The 17,981-nt window shown below is 40.0% G+C and overlaps 1 protein-coding gene across 4 annotated transcripts in view; it reads left to right on the forward strand.

Annotated features, from left to right (window-relative positions):
* Positions 1-17,981, forward strand: part of SORCS1 (sortilin related VPS10 domain containing receptor 1) — a gene marked incomplete at both ends in the record, with an annotated part of 518,044 nt that overhangs the window by 349,150 nt on the left and 150,913 nt on the right. For all 4 annotated transcript variants that reach the window (XM_080911273.1, XM_080911272.1, XM_080911274.1 and 1 more), the window contains one exon: positions 3,574-3,647. In XM_080911273.1, coding sequence (XP_080767399.1) covers positions 3,574-3,647 — 74 coding nt within the window. The remainder of the gene's footprint in view (positions 1-3,573; positions 3,648-17,981) is intronic.

The raw sequence follows: 17,981 nt of genomic DNA on the forward strand, positions 1-17,981 counted from the left end.
CTAGATGTTCCATTGGAGTCACCAGGCTTAGTGAAGTGGTGGCTGTATCTGCAGTGCTGGTAGAAGCTCTCAGGAAATAGCTATACCAAGCTCCTGTCAGCAAGTGCTTCTTGACATCAGCAGTAGTGTGCGGGTTTGGTGTCTGTAGATGGGGTGGATCCCTATGTGCTGTGGTCTCTGGATGACCCTTCCTTCAGTCTCTGTTCAATTTTTGGTTCCTGTTGTTCTTTTAGACAGGAACATTTCTAGGCTAAAATTTTGGGGATGGATAATTGGCCTCATCCCTCAACTGGGGGACATGTCTTTCTCCTGAATGTGGTCTTTACAGGTTCTATTTTTCCCTTTGTTGATTATTTCCACTAAGGTTATCAACATTAGGTTCTGGGAGCCTCTCACTTCCCTGGAGTCTGGAGCCTTTTAGTGGCTATCCTTAGTTTCTGATTCTTCCACTGTTACATGTTTTTATTCAATTTCCTGACCTTCTCTCCTGTCCCTTCTAATATCTATCTTGGCCCACTTTTTTTTTTTCAAGGTGGTCTATCTATGAGTAAGAATTTCATTTTTATTTGTTTTAAGCATTTGTGGAGATTGCTAAAATAACTAAATATTGACATGTAAGCAGTAGTTGGAAGAACTGCACTATTGGACCATAGGCCTTTGGAGAATAAGGCCAGGTGGAAACTAGGTATGCAGGGAAAGGCTTACAGAGGTGTCATTGGAGGTGAGCAACAGAGGAAGGTCAGCACTCAGGACAGAAGTCCTGAAGCAACCTTTGGCAGAATAGTAGTGTTGGTGAAAGACTGATATTCAAGGGTTTTTTCTGACCTATTTGTATGCACCATGGTATATACATGCTCATAAATCTTTACAAGCAGCAACATTTGCACAATTCTACACAAAATCGTGTGTGTGTGTGTGTGTGTGTGTGGGTGTGTGTGTGTGTGTGTGTGTGTGTAAAGCATATAGTGCATCTAGTAATCCTGTTTTCTACCAAGCATGGCAGAAAACATGGATTACCATCATAGTAAAATACCTGAGTTAATAAATTAAGAGAAAAGACTATTTGACTCATAGGTTTCAGTCAGGGATTAGTCATCATGTTATGGGAGGAAGGTATGGCTGAAAAAGGCATCTACTTTATGGCTAAACAGCAAAAAAGTGCATGAAGAAGGTACTTTGCTCTCATGCTGACATTTAGGATATGTCACCAGTGACTAATGGTCTTCCTACAATGCTTCTCTGTTCAAAGGTTCCATTACCTCCCACCAGTATCACTGAGAAACTGCGTGTTACCCATGGGCTTAATAGGGACACTCAACATTCTAACTTTGGCAAAGAAAGGTAAAGATAAAGGTAGAGTTATAAAACAAGACTTTGAAACAAAATTTCATATTCTTTGTTGGAGAATTAAATACTATAGAGTTGAACCTGTGAGTGGCTTGCTTTAACACTCAGCCATCTCAGCTTCTCTGGATTGCAAGATGTGTTTTGACTAAGTGATCAGAGTCAAATGGGTTCTTTCAAGGATCAATAAATGCTCAATTGTGGTAAGTTGTTCTTTGGGCATGCTTGGTGCATCAACAGTTTTGATGAGTCACCTGATGATTCATTTGACTTTTTGGGGGTTGTACAGTTCATGTGGCTGAAAAGAGAACAAGAGGCAGGTGACGCCTGCACTCAGCACAGTGACTCATCATCTACTCAGTATGAGAGATGGCAAAGGCAGAGAAAAGATGTTGATGGTCAGGTACATTATATACCAGACACAGGGCAGGAAATAGATGTACCAAATGATGTTTTCCAAGTCACTAGTTGACCACTCTGGACACCAGGAACCCAGAGGAAAAACAGTTTCTTCACATTTACATAAGAGAATAATTGGGTGCACAGGGTCCCAATATGACATAGAGATTATTAGAATAGGAACGAGAAGTGGAAATGAAGCACAAGTCATAAAAGAAAAAAATAAAGAACATTTTGGGGATCAGAAGGTAGAAAGTAAACTCTTGTCTCTCAAACAGTAAATCACGGCGCAGTTGCCCTTGGAGAATGTGGCAGTATGGGATGTTACCACGGTGTGGCCATCTATAAATTAGCCAAAAAAACTTTACACATCACAGAGATAAGGTAACAACTGGGAAATGAGCTAATATATGGATAAAGCTTAGATTATACTAAGAGCTTGGTCTCTGTAGACTACGGTTTTATTAACAGACTTTCTTTTGTTTGCTCTTACCAAGACTAGTGGAACTTCTGGAAGTAACCAATGTCTGATTTGACTTAAGGCACACAGCACAATAATGAACTCATACCCTACAGTGCTTGCGTCACCAACAACCAGAGATTGGATAGCACAGAGACTTAGGGTGGACTAAGACTTTGGTTTGGACTTAGGCCCAAAACAAGAAAAAGAAAAGAGTCCTAATGATGTTCTGCTCTCTTCAGTGCCCCGTTCAGCCATTAGATGAACTTACCCTGGCGCAGATTGAACAGCTGCAGACACCAACAGCCAAGCTTTACACAGAGAGAGGAAGTCAAAGTGGGGAATCCCCATCAAATCCCTCCCCTTAGAGCTCAATGAACCTCACTCAAGAGGAGGCAGAAAGAGTTGAAGAGCCAGAGGGGTTGGAGGACAGTAGGAGAACAAGGCCTGAATCATCTAAGCAAGATGTGCTTGAGCTCCTAGAGTCTTAAGCAGCAGGTGCAGGGCTTCTTGGGACACTTTCCCTCCTGTTGGGCTCCCAGGTCCAACTTCAATGATGATAGCTTTTGCTTTACTTTATCTTGTCACTTGGTTGTTATCTCTTAGGAGACACTTCTAATAAGAGACTGGAAGGAAGTGGATGGAGAGGGGAGAAGTGACAGAAGGAGTTAGGAGGGATAGAGGGAGGGGAAATTATAGTCAGAATATAGTCTATGAGAAAAGAATCACTTTTCAATAAAAGGAGAAAAAAAAATAAAGACTAGCATTATCTCATTGCTCCTAGGATTGAGTATGTTCTCCTTGACTCTTTATTTTGTTTCCCATGACATGTTCATCCAAACTTACAAAGATAGGCCATGCCTATTTGTATGCTGTCTCCACCTGTCTCGCAAACTTCTTGTTCACCCCTTTGTAAGCAATGTGGTCTTTCAAATTTTGGTCCTGTTATCTTCTTAGATTCCCACTTGTTTCTCCAGAGTTTGAGAAGTAGCCTCTTCATTTCCTCATCTTGGGTTGTTTCGGGCATCTCACAGTTTCTGTCAGTCCTGATGTACCATTGTGTGTTCTTCACAAACTAACTACTGATTTTACCCTACACATCACATGTTATCTATGCTATCAAGGGGAACATAGACATTGCCACAAGGCAAAGCACGCCATGCCTGCCAGTTCACTTCACTATTTACTGAACATGTGATTTGCAGCACATCATATAATCCCGAGTGCCAGTTACTATGACTTTCAGGATTGACGTGTAAAACAGAGGTGATACCCTTGACTGCAAATGCCAGATGCTGCTCCTACTGAATCAGAAGAACAAGTACAAAAGCCCTGATTCTGATCTGTCTTCTCTCTCTCCCTTTCTCCAGTTATACAGCTCTGCTGAGTTTGGCAGAAGATGGCAGCTTATCCAGGAATCAGTGGTACCAAATAGGTTCTACTGGTAAGTCTGACCTCATGTTTTAGCCTCAGATATCATCACCTTCCCTATCACAGGATGAGATCCTGGAATAACAAATGCTTTCAGATGCTCTTAAAATTATGTTTTTTTATTTTTCCACAAAACCTTAATGTAGCATTAATAATAGTGAATTTTTATACCTTTGTAAGTACTTTGGCATGTTTAGATGAACCTTAGATACAGACTTTTTTTAAGGCACTGTAACTTTTATTGGTTAGGGAATTAGGGAAATATATATATAATTTTGTTTGTGTGTGTGTATCTTAATTAGTTTATCAGCAGATCTTGTTCCCCTTCCTTGTGTCAGATCTTCTAGACCTTCTTATCTCATACAACCAGTAGCCTATTCTCTCCTTTAGCATTCCAGCTGTCTCCTGTAAATTGTCAAACATATATAGGCAAGGGAAGGGGTCATACTCAGGCCAGGCTGCTGTGACCAGATGCTATGGGTTGGTGGCATAAACAGCCATGTGTCTATGTGAGATCCTGAAGACTGGGAAGATCAAGATGTAGGTACCATCAGAGTTACTTACCAATGTGGGCTCTCATCTTGACTCAAACATGTTTGCACCTTTGTGTAATGGGAAAAAGAAGGGTCCTGGTCCCTCTGCTCATTGCTACAAGAACACAAATTAAGCTGTGGTTACCTCACTCTCATGACCTCTTATATACCAAGTCATCTTCCAAAGACCCAATCCAAAGGCAATCACTTTAGTTTACGGCTTTAATTTTTATGTTGGGAGGAACATAGACATCCAATCCATAAGCTACCAGTATAGATATAGGTGCAGAGGTATTTTCATTTGCATGGGTGTTAATGACAGACACTGTCCTATAACTTTTTATTTTTATAGTGTGCTGGAATTATGCACATATCCTCATATTTTAAATATTTACAAATAAGCTTACTATAAGAATTCACATAGAGAAAAATAATAATGTCTATTGAATATAAGCAATAAGCCATGGTGGTATAAAGTTTTATGCATATGAAATGAAATAATAGAGAGGAAGCAGGAGCCAGAAAAATATAGAACAGAAATAAAGCCAAGAAAATCATAATCTTGGTTTTCTTCCCCATGTTTCTAATTCTCTAATAGGCAGCCTCCTCCATGACAGTAGGCAACTCAATTTGAAAATCAACCAAGTGACAAAAGTTAGTTTTTCCAACACCAAACCCAAAAAAATGTAAGAATGGGGTTTGGGACATTCTAGCTTGATTTTGATATTTTATTTAGTGAGAGTGTTAGAATGTGTGTCCTCACCTAGAAGAGCAAACACTATTTCACCCAGAACTGCCCATAGAAGAGATACCCTACCTGGCCTCAGGCTTTTGCTTCTATAATAGAGTTAAAGAAACTAGCTCATAGGAGACTTTATGTATTCCTTATTTCAAAAACCTGGAATCACCAGGGCAGTGACATTCAGGAGCCAACAAGTTCGGCAACAAGGGTTGCAAAAGTCTGTCTTTATTATCTTGATGTCCCTTCTGAAATCACATTGGGCTGGCATGATGGAGGGACAACCTGCTGACTGGTGGCAGCTGTCTACTGTCTCTCTGTGTCCCTAGTTGCTTCTACACTTCAAAGAGGGGCACCTGTTTAACTGCTGCTGCTGGTGGTGATGGTGGTGGTGGAGGTGGTGATGGTGGGGTGTGTGTGTGTGTGTGTGTGTGTGTGTGTGTGTGTGTGTGTGTGTGCTTGTCTTTGATTATTTGGTTAGATAACGTCTCCTAAAAGCCAGAGTAGCCTCCCAATCCTCATGTATATGTGGTTGGCCTTGAACTCATAATCCCCATGCCTCTGCCTCACAAGCACTGAAATTCTATATTGGTACCACCACATCCAGCACTTGCACTTCATAATTTCAAATATTTCTTTAAAGTCCCTGTGGTTTTTGAAAGCCAGAGAGCTTTGTTAGAGAAATTTCCTTCCTTTGAAAAAATGTATATATGCATTTCCATGTCCTCCATCTTCTTCCTCAAAGTCCTCCTATTCCCTCCCACTCTCTCTTAAATGGATTTTTAGTTTAATTCATATGTAAGTACACACATAAATGCAACTTCCTGAGTTCCTGTAGAGTCACTTGTTAGTGAGGGAGAATGAATCTTCCCCAGAGTTGAGCCTCCCAATCAGCTGTCTAATACCAAGGGTCATCCGTAGGGAATGTTTTACAAAGCTCTTATAGAGGCTAGAGATTCGCTCAGTTATACTGCTTGCTTAGCATCATGATGTCCTGAGTTCAGTCCTTAGCACTGCAGAAAGTTTGTATGGTGAGACGGGTCTCTACCTACAATCCTACGGAAGCTGATGATTATAAGTTTCCTGATGGAAGAGCTATAAGTAAACATGTGTCTGAGAGAAAGGAGGAGAAAGTAGGAGAAGGAGGAAGGAAGGAGGGAGAGAAGGAAGGAAGAGTGAGATAAGGATGGGTCGAGGCAAGAGAGACCTGAAAAAGTTACGACAAGCGACTCAGAAATGTCTATGTGAATTGAAACCACTTACTTCTCTTCCTTTTCTTCTTTCTTTTTGTTATTTTGTTTCTGTGATGTGTGTGCCCATGTGTGTGTGTGTGTGTGTGTGTGTGTGTGTGTGTGTGTGTGTATAGGAGTGTACACTATGACATCAAATGGTGTCTACCGCTCTGCCATATTTTCTTGAGAGTATTTCTCAGTGAACCTGGAGCTAGACTGGCAGACAGCAAGCCCCACAAACCCTCCTGTTTGTGACCTCTACTCCCCCGCCACACACATGCACACAGTGCTGAGGTTGCAGACATCCATGTCTTTTTACACAGAGGCTGGTACTTGAATTCAGGTCTTCCTCCTTGCTTACCTTGTACTCCTGTATCCTGGAAAATAGCTCCATTCCCAGTTAACAACCCTTCTTCCCCTTTCATCATGAGCCACCTCTGACCTACTGGTTGCCTGGAAGCTTGTTTCTGCTTCTCCTATTGATGGCCATGTGGGGAATATTTTTTCAAAAACCAAGTTGAGCTCTCTCAGGTCTGTATCCTCTACAGTCTCCACTAGGGTCAGCGTGTTTAAAGATTTATTTATTTTTACTTTATTCCTGGATTCATTTTTTATTCGATATTCTCTGTATTTTCATTTCAGATGTTATCCCCTTTCCCCCAATCCCATCCTCCTCTCCCTCCCATTGCCTCCATGAAGGTGCTCCCTCTCCCAACCACCCTCTCCTACATCAGCACCTTGGTGTTCCCTTACATTGGGAAAACGAGTCTTTACTGGACCAAAGGCTGCTCCTCCCATTGATTTCAGACAATGCTATCCTCTGCTGCATATGCACCTGGAGCCATGGGTCCCTCCATGTGAACTCATAGGTTGATGTTTTAGTCCCTGGGAGCTGTGGTGAGTTTGGTGGGTTAATAATTTTGTTTTTTCTATGGGGTTGCAGACCCCTTCACCTCTTTCAATCCTTTCTCTGGCTTCTTCATTGAGGTCGCTGTGTTCAGTCCAATGGTTAGCTGCAAGCATCCTCCTCTATATCAGTATGGCTCTGGCAGAGCCTCTGAAGAGGCATCCATATCAGATTGTTGCCAATATTGTATATGTAGGGAGAGGTGTGTGCCTGCAATTTGTATCAGGTGCATGCAGAGCTTGTAGAGGTCAGGTCATCAAATTGGAATTATAAATGGTTCTTAGCTACCATGTGGTTGCTGGAAACCCTACCATATTTTCTGGGGAGAGCAACTCTTATCCAATGAGTCATCTCCCTAGCACCTCCTCATTTTTTTTACTCTTTAAAAATCATTTATGTTTTTATTATTTTTACGTATCATTTTCATTAAATGAGAAAGATTAAAGTCCCACATCCAACTTACATAATAATTTATACACACTTCTAACCAAAAAGAAATATACTGTTTAGTAAGATATTGTCTTCCCTAGAGAGCTAAGAGAAGCCTGAAAAATCTTAGTGTGGAAAAGGTCAGACATTTTATCAAGTGGCTGTTATAATCAGACATGCACACTACAAGGAGAAAAGAAACACCCAGTACCATTGATCATTCAGACCATCAGAGGCAACACTCCTATAACTGATCATTCAGATCAGTTGAGACAACACTGCCCCCCCCCATGCCCCACCTGACCTTTTCACTCCTTGGGACTGCAAATCCCTTGAGGGTTAGGTGCTTCTCTCCTTGAGGCAGTCCTCTGCTGTATATATAACAGGGCCTCATATCAGATGGTCTATGCTGCCTGGTTGGAGGCTCAGTGTTTGAGAAATCTTGAGGGTCTTGATATGTTGAGACTGCTGGTCTTCCCATGGGGCTGCCTCCTCCTCAACTTGTAGCTTATCTCCAATTCAACCTCAGGACTCCCTGGTTTCTGTCCATTGATTGGGTGCAAGGATTTTCATCTGACTCTTTCAGCTGTTTGTAGGGCCTTTCAGAGGGCAGACATACTAGGTCCTTGTCTGCAAGCACACCACAACATCATTATCAGTGTCAGGCCCTGGGGCCTTCCCTTAAGCTAGATCCCAATTTGGGTCTGTCTCTGGACCTTCTTTCTCTCAGGCTCTTCTCCACTTTTGTCCCTGAAGTTACTTTAGATAGGAACAATTCTGAGTGGGGTATATGTGTGTCTGTGTGTGTGTGTGTGTGTGTGTGTGTGTGTGTGTGTGTGTGTGTGTGTGTCTATACTTTATATAGAGAGAAAGAGTTCAGATACATATTTTTAAAAAGTGTAATTATCCCAGTTTAGCATGAAGATGATAGTGATATTTGCCAATGGAAAAGCTATAAAGGATCAATTTTTCCATAAATCGGGCTTACCAAGGGCTGCAGGTATATATACACATACATACACACAGTACTCAGGAGACTAGACAGGAGTGTTTTTATTTTGTTTTCATTTGCTCCTTGGCAGTATAAATAAGGAAATGCATTACTTAAAGGGATAAACAAGGAAGGATGTAAAGTTGAAGGTATGTTCTCATAGCTGAGGCTCAGTGTACTGCATTTTCAAACTTAGATGAGATCTTATTTTTACATGGCATTATTACAAGCAAGGCAGACATCACTCCTCTACCGCCCATGCTAACCCATCCTTTCTTCTTTCTTGTTAACACTTTCAAGAAGGGCTTTATTTTAGAAGTTGATTTCTAAATCTGCAAAATGTCACAAAGTCATCACCTTTCAAAAGCAGTGCACACTGTTATTTGTGAATTCTAGCTTATCTGTCCACTATGTATAATTGATAGAACTGTATTGTGTTTTCTGTCCCGAACATGAGAACACATCTTTCCCGATAAAGCATTAGCAGTGTAGACGATGGGCTATTTACAGTTAAAGCTCTAATTCTCATAACACTGTTCTGAGGGAAGCTACTCATTAGCATTGTTAACAAGAGAAGCCTAAGACAAAGACTAGCTAAGTAATTAGACCAAGGCCACATAGGTGGAAAGTAAAAACATCATTACTTCAGTGATGGGTATCTCCAAAGTCCATTTCTGCTCCATGCATGAATGCTATTGCCTCTGCTGCTCACCCAAGAGCTGGAAATCAAATGCCTTAGATGGATGAGTAGTCATAGTTCAAAGGTCACTTGGCTGTAATGCCTGTCTTTGTATCTTTCCAAAATGTTTGGCATCTGTCCCCCCATGAAGTCCAGCTTGCCTGGCATCATCTGTCCAGAGAGGACACAGCATCCCGTGAGATGCACTGCATCACAGCTACTGTAGATTTCTCTTGGTCTATGTATGGCTGCATGATCTGTGTTCTGACACGGAGCCCTTTCCTGAGTCCAACAGGAATCTGTCAATCAAAGCAATGTGTGTTATTATATTCACTCCTGGAAACTAGTTGCTGCAAATTACATAGAAACTGTTAAGGAGTTTTCATCCAGCTTTAATTAAAAGAAATGTCCTTTAATCATTGCTGCTCTGGCTTAGTAGGAGGGTGTGACTAGTTCTCAGGTGGTTTTCTCCAGTGTTAAATTGAGTCATTAAATGACCATAGGTAATAACATAGCACCTTTCCACAGGGGTGCGGAACATGAAGATAAAATCATAGGTTTCCCACATCATCACGCTCTCTTGAGAATTATCTGTGAGAGGCAATAGTCACACCGCCCCTAGAAGCAATCAATGCCAATTGTAAATGATTATGGGATGCAACGCCTTATTCTTTCCTTAACTAGTGATTGCTATCAATACTGGTATAACTACTATAAATAGCAACTTTCATCCAAAGATTTTATGATCCTTCTAGAAGTGATTTAAGACCTTACATAAAACATGTCTAAGTACAATGTTGCTTTGAATGGATTTGCCTTTCTTTTTATTTAACTGAGGACAGTCATAACTATGTGAGAAATGCATGTCATTGAGGGGAGACAGTTGATAGGTAAGAGCCTTAGAGACACTGTAAGTTCAAGCTTTACCATCTACTGAGAAAGCGATTGTGGGAAGTGAAGTCATATGTTATCTCTGAGAATTATGTGCAGAGCCCACTGACAAGCAGTAACGGAATCATCCACAATGGGCTGACTATGTAAGTGTTGCTTCCATTCCACAGGTGTTGGTTTAGTCTTAGAATGTCATTGTCAACTTTGGGGCACATACAGACACTCTCTTCTTTATCTAGGCTTACAGCCTAATAGTTTAGAAGTTCCATCGTCTGCCCTGGAAGTTTACAGTTTTTAGAAATCAAAAATGGGCTGGCTGTGATTATAGACATAGAAGGTGAAATGTTTACTACACATGAAAGTCAGTTATTTACCCTGGGAACTGAACTGGATTCTATCAAATGACATGATTTACAGCCAAAGAGTGATGGGACTCTTCATGAAGAAAATAACGACTCTTAAAAATTCAGTATTAAAGAAGGAAGGATGGATTTTTATTAGGTGAAAAACATACAGATGGGACATTGGAGTGTCATTACAATGCCATGAACAGCTTTGTATTTAAGTACCTGGCATTGCATTTAAGTAACTATAATGGTATAGGCAACCAGTAAACAATGGCCTTTGATCTTCATGATAACACTGTGAGGTAGTAGCTGATACCCATTTTAGTGAAAGCGAACAGCTGTATAAGTTTTGCACTAGAACAATCATATAAGAGCCTTGAAACTAAAATTTTTCTGCCTTTATTTTTTTGCTTGTGGTACTAACAATCAATCTCACGGTGAAAAAAAATAGAAATAAATGTGTTTTCTACCTTTATCCCACAATAAGAGAAGACCAAGACCGAATATTGTTAAATTTGTAAAATTGTACATTCTTCAGTTTAGTCTAATAATTTATGAAGAGCTGAGTTCATGCATTAAACATTGATGAACCTCATGGACTGGAGATGTTGTACTCAAATGCCTTGAAAATGCATTTTTGTCCATAGCTCGATGATTTATAAAAGGACGAAAAATTAGGTTTGGTGCCTGAGTAAAGTTAGAGATTTAAAATCTGGAGAATGGTTTTTATTGCAAAAGATGAAACAGTTTGCTAAGTTTAAAAAGTGTTCTTAAGAAAAGTCCACTTAACTGAAAATTTATTTGAGCTTACATTGTAACATATGTTTATATAAATGGCCTGCCTGTAACAGGGTCACTGGAATAGTGATTGTCAGCTTTCTATGATAAACTAACATGACAAATTGGAGCTGTTGAAAATAGGCCTGTAGGTCAATGAGATGGACCAGTGGGTAAAAGCACTTACCATTCAAACCTGGGAACTTGAGTTTACTCCTCAGAGTCAACAGTGGGAGGAGATGGATATACTGTACACTGTGTACTAAATCATATTAATAGCTTTATTGCTTCCCATAGTTAAATGTAAGAAGTATGATTGACATCCTTTGCCAGTTTCAGACAATAAACAAGTCCTATTTGTTGTATGTTGACTACATTTGAGGCTTATTTCATATTTGGATTAATTGTAAACATTGATCAAGACTCTCAAGATATAATAAAATGCAGCCTGCATAAATAATAGAATAACAAATGTTTATCCATGGGTCTGAAACAACAAAGGACCTAACAGCATGTTCTTTGAGATCATCAGGCTTATTAAACAGGTCAGATCATGCTTTCTCTCTCTGTCAGCCCCGCCCTCCTCTCCTCACATTGCAGTCTCTGATTTTGAAGTGACCTCAGAACAACTCATGTCTCCTAATAAAAAGCTCAGTCCAACCAAACTCCTGGGATTTAATCGTATGGGTCTGATTAGGTAACATGCCCCTAGTTATACCTATGGGAAAAATCAACTTTAGCAAGCAACATGACCAGAGCTCAAAGAATGGCCATGAGAAAGAATTGCCCTACAGTTTTAGCAACGAAAGAAGAGAGGATAATGGAAAGGAGCATCCATAAAAGATACTCCTTATGCAGGGATGTTTTGATACTCATTTCAGATGAGCAACAACCAGAAAGGTAAGTAGAAATGCCAAGTCTCATAGATATTTATTCACCTTACCTTGGTACATGTTGATAGATAATAGTGATGAAATTTATAACTAGATAGACATGACTTAGGACATATAGTACCCCAGACTGAGACCCTGTGATTAATATACCCATGACCTCCATAATGCTATGGATCAATAAAGCTTTTAATCTTAGACTTCCTACAGCCTGATTCCTATACGCATGGACTCTTATTCCAATTCTGGATTCTCCTCTCTACCCTTGGCTGCCAAGTGTATACATAGATGTTTTGCAGTGAACCTTGCTATGGTTGGCTGAGAATGTTGACACTTGGCTTAGACTATTGTCTGCCTCCTTCATGGTTCTCTATTTAGTTCTTCAATGTAAATGTTTACTTCTAGACTATTGTCTGCCTCCTTCATGGTTCTCTATTTAGTTCTTCAATGTAAATGGTTACTTCTGTCTCTTTTCAAAATGTAATGCAGCATAGCCGCTACCAGAGTTTACATCTGTTTGGGCCCTTTGTCAGAATGACATATGTTTCGGGTCAACATATCCAAGTTCAATCTCAGATTCAATGTTTACTATCTGTAGAAACTAAGGAAGCTTGCCAAAACACCAGTTTTCTTTAGTCCCATTTTACAAACCAGAAACAACATAGTATTATTATCAGAGAGTAAAACATTCACTATATTTTCCAAATATATCTTTTTAAATTTCTTCCCTCCTGGTCCTGCTAAAAGTCAAAACTCTGCCTCTCATGTTTCTGTCTGTATCAGTTATTCAGGCTATACCTCCTTGGCTCTTCACAAATTGCATGTGCACATCCATCCAAGGAGCTATCTGGATTGGAGAATGGAACACACACACACACACACACACACACACACACACACACACACACACACACAAACTCACACTCCAGTTAATTTTTGACATGCCATGCCTGGCTCAAAGACTGGGCACTTTTAAACCTTCTCCTGATAACAAATTTTCCCCTTCCGTATGTCTGAGACTCCTAATCCTTCCCCTGCAACCCCAGACCCAATCAGAGAAGTAGCCATTGGCCTCTTACACAGATTCTTACATGGCTAATTGGTTTTCTCACCTGCAGCACTATGTCCAGTCCTTCTCCCCTGAATCAAGTGATTCTTTCTTCTTCCCTCTTCTGTGTCACAGCCCTCACAAATCTAAAGGACTCATTACATTACCCTTTGCCCAGGCTTTGGCCGCTGGCATTTTTATTGATCAGTAAAAAACCAATTGGAGATAAGAACTTTCGGCATCTGGCCATGCAGATTTTATTATATCAAAGCATTATAACCAATACTCGACATCTGTTTACCTTGTATACTACCTCAGCTGCAGCAAAATGAACATGTGCATGTTGCATGTAAGTATGCACACTACATGCCTACAAGTAATGCTATCTCTTCATTTCTTTCTTTGGTAAAATATTCATAGGAGGTCAGAACAATCAGAAACCATTCTCTTTGGACTTCAGACTTTCTCATCTTCTGCTGTTCTCTCATCCTTGGTGACTACCTCTCTGTGTCTGAGTCTAAACCTGTGAGCTCAGCCATGAACAGCAGTTCAATGAGGAGCCTAGGGCAGTCACAGGAAAGTGTTCTGGGACTCATCCCAGGCCCTGTGCTGGGACATTAACTGCACCTGCACTAGGAGAGCTAGATAAGAGCAGTTTCATTATCCTGGAGAGGCCGGTGTTTTATCTCTGTTCTGAAAATTAATGATCTCCACATGAGTGCTGCTTCGCAAGCCTCTTGCACCTTCCTTCACTTCTTAATCTTTTCCTGTGATTAGCAAGTTTGCCTTACAAATGCAAGTGCAGGCGCCTGCCTCTGTGCGCTATGAGCTCATCACTTCTGCCGCCTCTATTCACTAATGGTCCTCATTGATTCCCATCCCCTTATCTTGATGATTTCCTGTCCCCCTAAGCAGCAGCTTCTCTATCTTGGCATAATAGAGATTCAATCACATCTCCCGGTTCCTATAAAGAATCCCTCTGATGTCAAAGTACAAAGCACTGCCATGAACGAGAAGGAAAGAACAAAGATGGCGGCCATAACTCTGGCATCCCAATTTCTATAATTAGAAAATTATATTAACGAACACTAGCATAATGATAGCGAACCTAACTCTATAAACATCTCAAAGGCTTCTGGAATTTCCCCATGGTTTTGCATGTAGTTCTGGTTAGTCATTCTGTCTTGATCCACCTTTGGGTGCCGGGTACAGTCACAGAGCTTTTGTTGAGTGTATTAAGGCATAACGTAAGCTTTACTGCTCCATTTTCAAAGTGTTCCTCAGTAAAATTATGCTTCTACCTGACATGAGATTTCCTCCTCATATAATGTAAAGCATTTGTAAGTGTAGAAATTATAGAGCATTTACATATGTCACACTATTTATTTTTAGATGTTTCTTTCTCCTTGAGTCACACTTCTATTTCCTGAGGTATAGAGTAACCAGTGTGTGTGTGTATGTGTGTGTGTGTGTGTGTGTGTGTGCCTGTGTAGTGCAATGTGTATGTATGTATATATACGTTATGATCATTATGAGACACCTACTGCTTTAAAATATATTAAAATGAGACAAACAAAAAGGCTTTGGAACATGGATGAATGAGGCCTCCAACTCTTAGTTTAATGAGTGGACTTGACAAATGGAGTTGGAGGTGAGGGAGCCTAAGATTTTTTTTTTCTTTTAAAGGTTAGATGAGGTTGTCTTAGTACCTACTCATGAAGAAGATAGGGTGGAAAAGACACAGCACTGAGCAGTTGGTAATTTGTCAGCGTAGGTCAGGCGATTATCCCTAATACAGTTATCCATCACAGTCTTTACACTCCAGGAGAATTTAGAGGCCATTCCATCTGACCTCCTGTGACTTTAGGGATCTTGTCTACAAAATGCTAGAGAAATGAATGCCAAGAGCTTTTGAAATTGAGAACAGGACTTTGCTGTCTATCAGGATCTATCTTCCTCTGAGTAGAATAACAAGAGAAGATGGACCTGTCGCAATGTTGTTTATTGTTGGCCCTGGCACTTAGGACATCAACACCTCTAAGCAAAGCAATCCCATAACTTAGAGAAAAGTGTCAAAGCTTCACAGGCATGACAAGATGTGCTCCAGGGTGTGGACAGAACCTGCATTCATAAGATTTATGGTAAAGACTTTTACATGAGCGCTGCACTTACAGCAGATAAATCCCAGGAGACATTACTATTACCAATAATTGAATTACAAAGCTATTATCATGTGCCGAGCAGAGCAAGTTTGGACCTCCATGGTGACAGAATAAAACTTGTAGAATATTTATGCTTGGGCCGTTTCTGAATTGCCATTCTACTGAATACACTTATCCCTTCTATGAGCACGTATGCTGCTGAGCAATTTTGCAGTCATGGAAATCAAGATACCTAGGAAAACATGCAATTCTTTTAACGTCTTTTTGAAGAGAGTCAGCACCATCACCTTTTGCCAAATCCCTCACACCTTCATGCTCAGAACTTAAGAAATTCTTTGTCATCAAATAAAGTTCCAAGAATTTAAAGGGTGTCAGAACCTTTTTCTCCATGATGAAGATAAATCTAATTTCCTTCTGCCTCACCCAGTTTTATCTGTCCTATCTTCCAGACCTTATCAACTGGATTTCTCTTTTCTCCAATTTCAGGTAAATTTTGGCAATGATTTCTTAGAGTATTTTGCAGAGGTTCCTGTACCAGAAAATGAATTCGCAGAATATCTTCAGTAGGTTAAAAAGATATGGAGGAATGACTATATATATCTTGGAACCACTCTTACTGGAAGTTCAAATATATTGAACACATGCAAATACGTGTTTTTAATCTACATATTTGAATTAATTTGCTGTTATTATTATTACAGCTGCTGCAGCTGCTACTGTTGCTGCTGTTTGATAATACAAGGTCTTGGTAGCCCAGGCTATCCTCCAACTCATGATATTTTGCCTGCTAAGAAGAATATACATCTAATTTCTTTGAGGTTCTGTTCTGAAGATATCCATGAAGAATCCATGCTGGTTATAAACTCTAAACTCCAGAAGGCAGGCAAAGCTTCCCATACTTCATCTTTTACATCCTCTTACCGAATGGCATACATATATCTCTGGATGGCACTGAATTTTCTGAGATGCTAGATGATAAAATCTTTTTTAACATTCTTCTCTTCACCCAAGCCTTCTGTAGATCTGTTTCCTCTACCTTTTACCAGGCCTAGATTAGAAGTTCCAGTCTGGCCATTTGCCACCTAAAACAGCAGAGATTCAGGGACACAGGCCTGGTGAGACTGCATTGTGAGTAGCCAAAGCAGAGAGAGGGCTAGGCAGAGCACACAGAAAACACTGCCCTCCAGTTCAGTGGAGCCGGAACTCTGGCAGAGAGACTCAGGATCTGCCGGAAAAACCCTGGCTCTAGAACAAAAGGAAGTAGATACACTCAAGAGGAGTAGACTGCAAGAAATAATCAAACTCAAGAGCAGAAATTGACCAAATAGAAACAAAAAGAACCATTCAAAGAATCAACAAAACCAAGAGCTGGTTCTTTGAGAAAATTAAAAAGATTGATAAACCCTCAGCCAAACTAACTAGAGGGCAAAGAGAGAGTATCCAAATTAACAAAATCAGAAAGGAAAGTGGAGACATAACAACTGAAACTGAGGAAATCAAGAAATCATCAGATCCTACTACAAAAGCCTATACTCAACAAAGCTGGAAAATAGGGAGGAAATGGATGAATTCCTAGACAGGTACAAGATACTAACGTTAAACCAGGACCATGCAGACCATATAATAATCCCATAACACCTAAAGAAATAGAAGCAGTCATCAAAAGCCTCCCAAAAAAAAAAAAAAAAAAAAAAGCCCAGGTCCAGATGGGTTCAGTGCAGAATTCTATCAGATATTTATTTACGACCTAATACCAATATTCTCCAAACTATTCCACAAAATAGTCAGATGGAACACTACCTAACCCATTTTTGAGGCCACAATAACTTTCATTCCTAAACCACACAAACACCCTACAAGGGAAGAGAACTTCAGACCAATCTCACTTACAAACATTGATGCAAAAATACTCAACAAAATACTTGCAAACAGAATCCAAGAACACATCAAAACTATCATTTACCATGATGAAGTAGGCTTCATTCCTGGGATGCAGGGATGGTTTAATATATGGAAATCCATCAACGTAAACCACCATATAAACAAACTCAAAGAAAATAAAAATACATGGTCATCTCACTAGATGCTGAGAAAGCATTTGACAAAATTCAACACAACTACATGTTAAAAGGCTTGGAACTAACAGGAATCCAAGGCCCATACCTAAACATAATAAAAGCAGTATACAGCAAACCAATAGCCAACATCAAACTTGAAGGTGAGAAACTTGAAGCAATCCCACTAAAATCAAGGACTCGACAAGGCTGCCCACTCTCCTCCTAACTATTCAACATTGTACTGGAAGTCCTGGCTGGAGCAATTAGACAGCAAAAGAAAATCAAAGGGATACAAATTGGAAAGAAAGAAGTAAAAACATCACTATTTGCAGATGACATGTTAGTATACATAAATGACTCCAAAAGTTCCACCAGAGAACCTCTACAGCTGATAAACAAATTCAGCAAAGTGGCTGTACATAAAATTAACTCAAACAAATCAGTAGCCTTCCTCTACTCAAAGGACAAACATGTTGAGAAATAAATTAGGGAAAAGATACCCTTCACAATCGTCACAAAAACTATGAAATACCTTGGTGTGACTCTAACTAAGCAAGTGAAGAACCTGTATGACAAGAACTTCAAATCTCTGAAGAAGGAAATCGAGGAAGATCTCAGAAAATGGAAATATCGCCTGTGCTCTTGGATTGGAAAGATCAACATTG

This window comes from Micromys minutus (assembly GCF_963924665.1).
Source record: "Micromys minutus genome assembly, chromosome: 2".
NCBI lineage: Eukaryota > Metazoa > Chordata > Mammalia > Rodentia > Muridae > Micromys > Micromys minutus.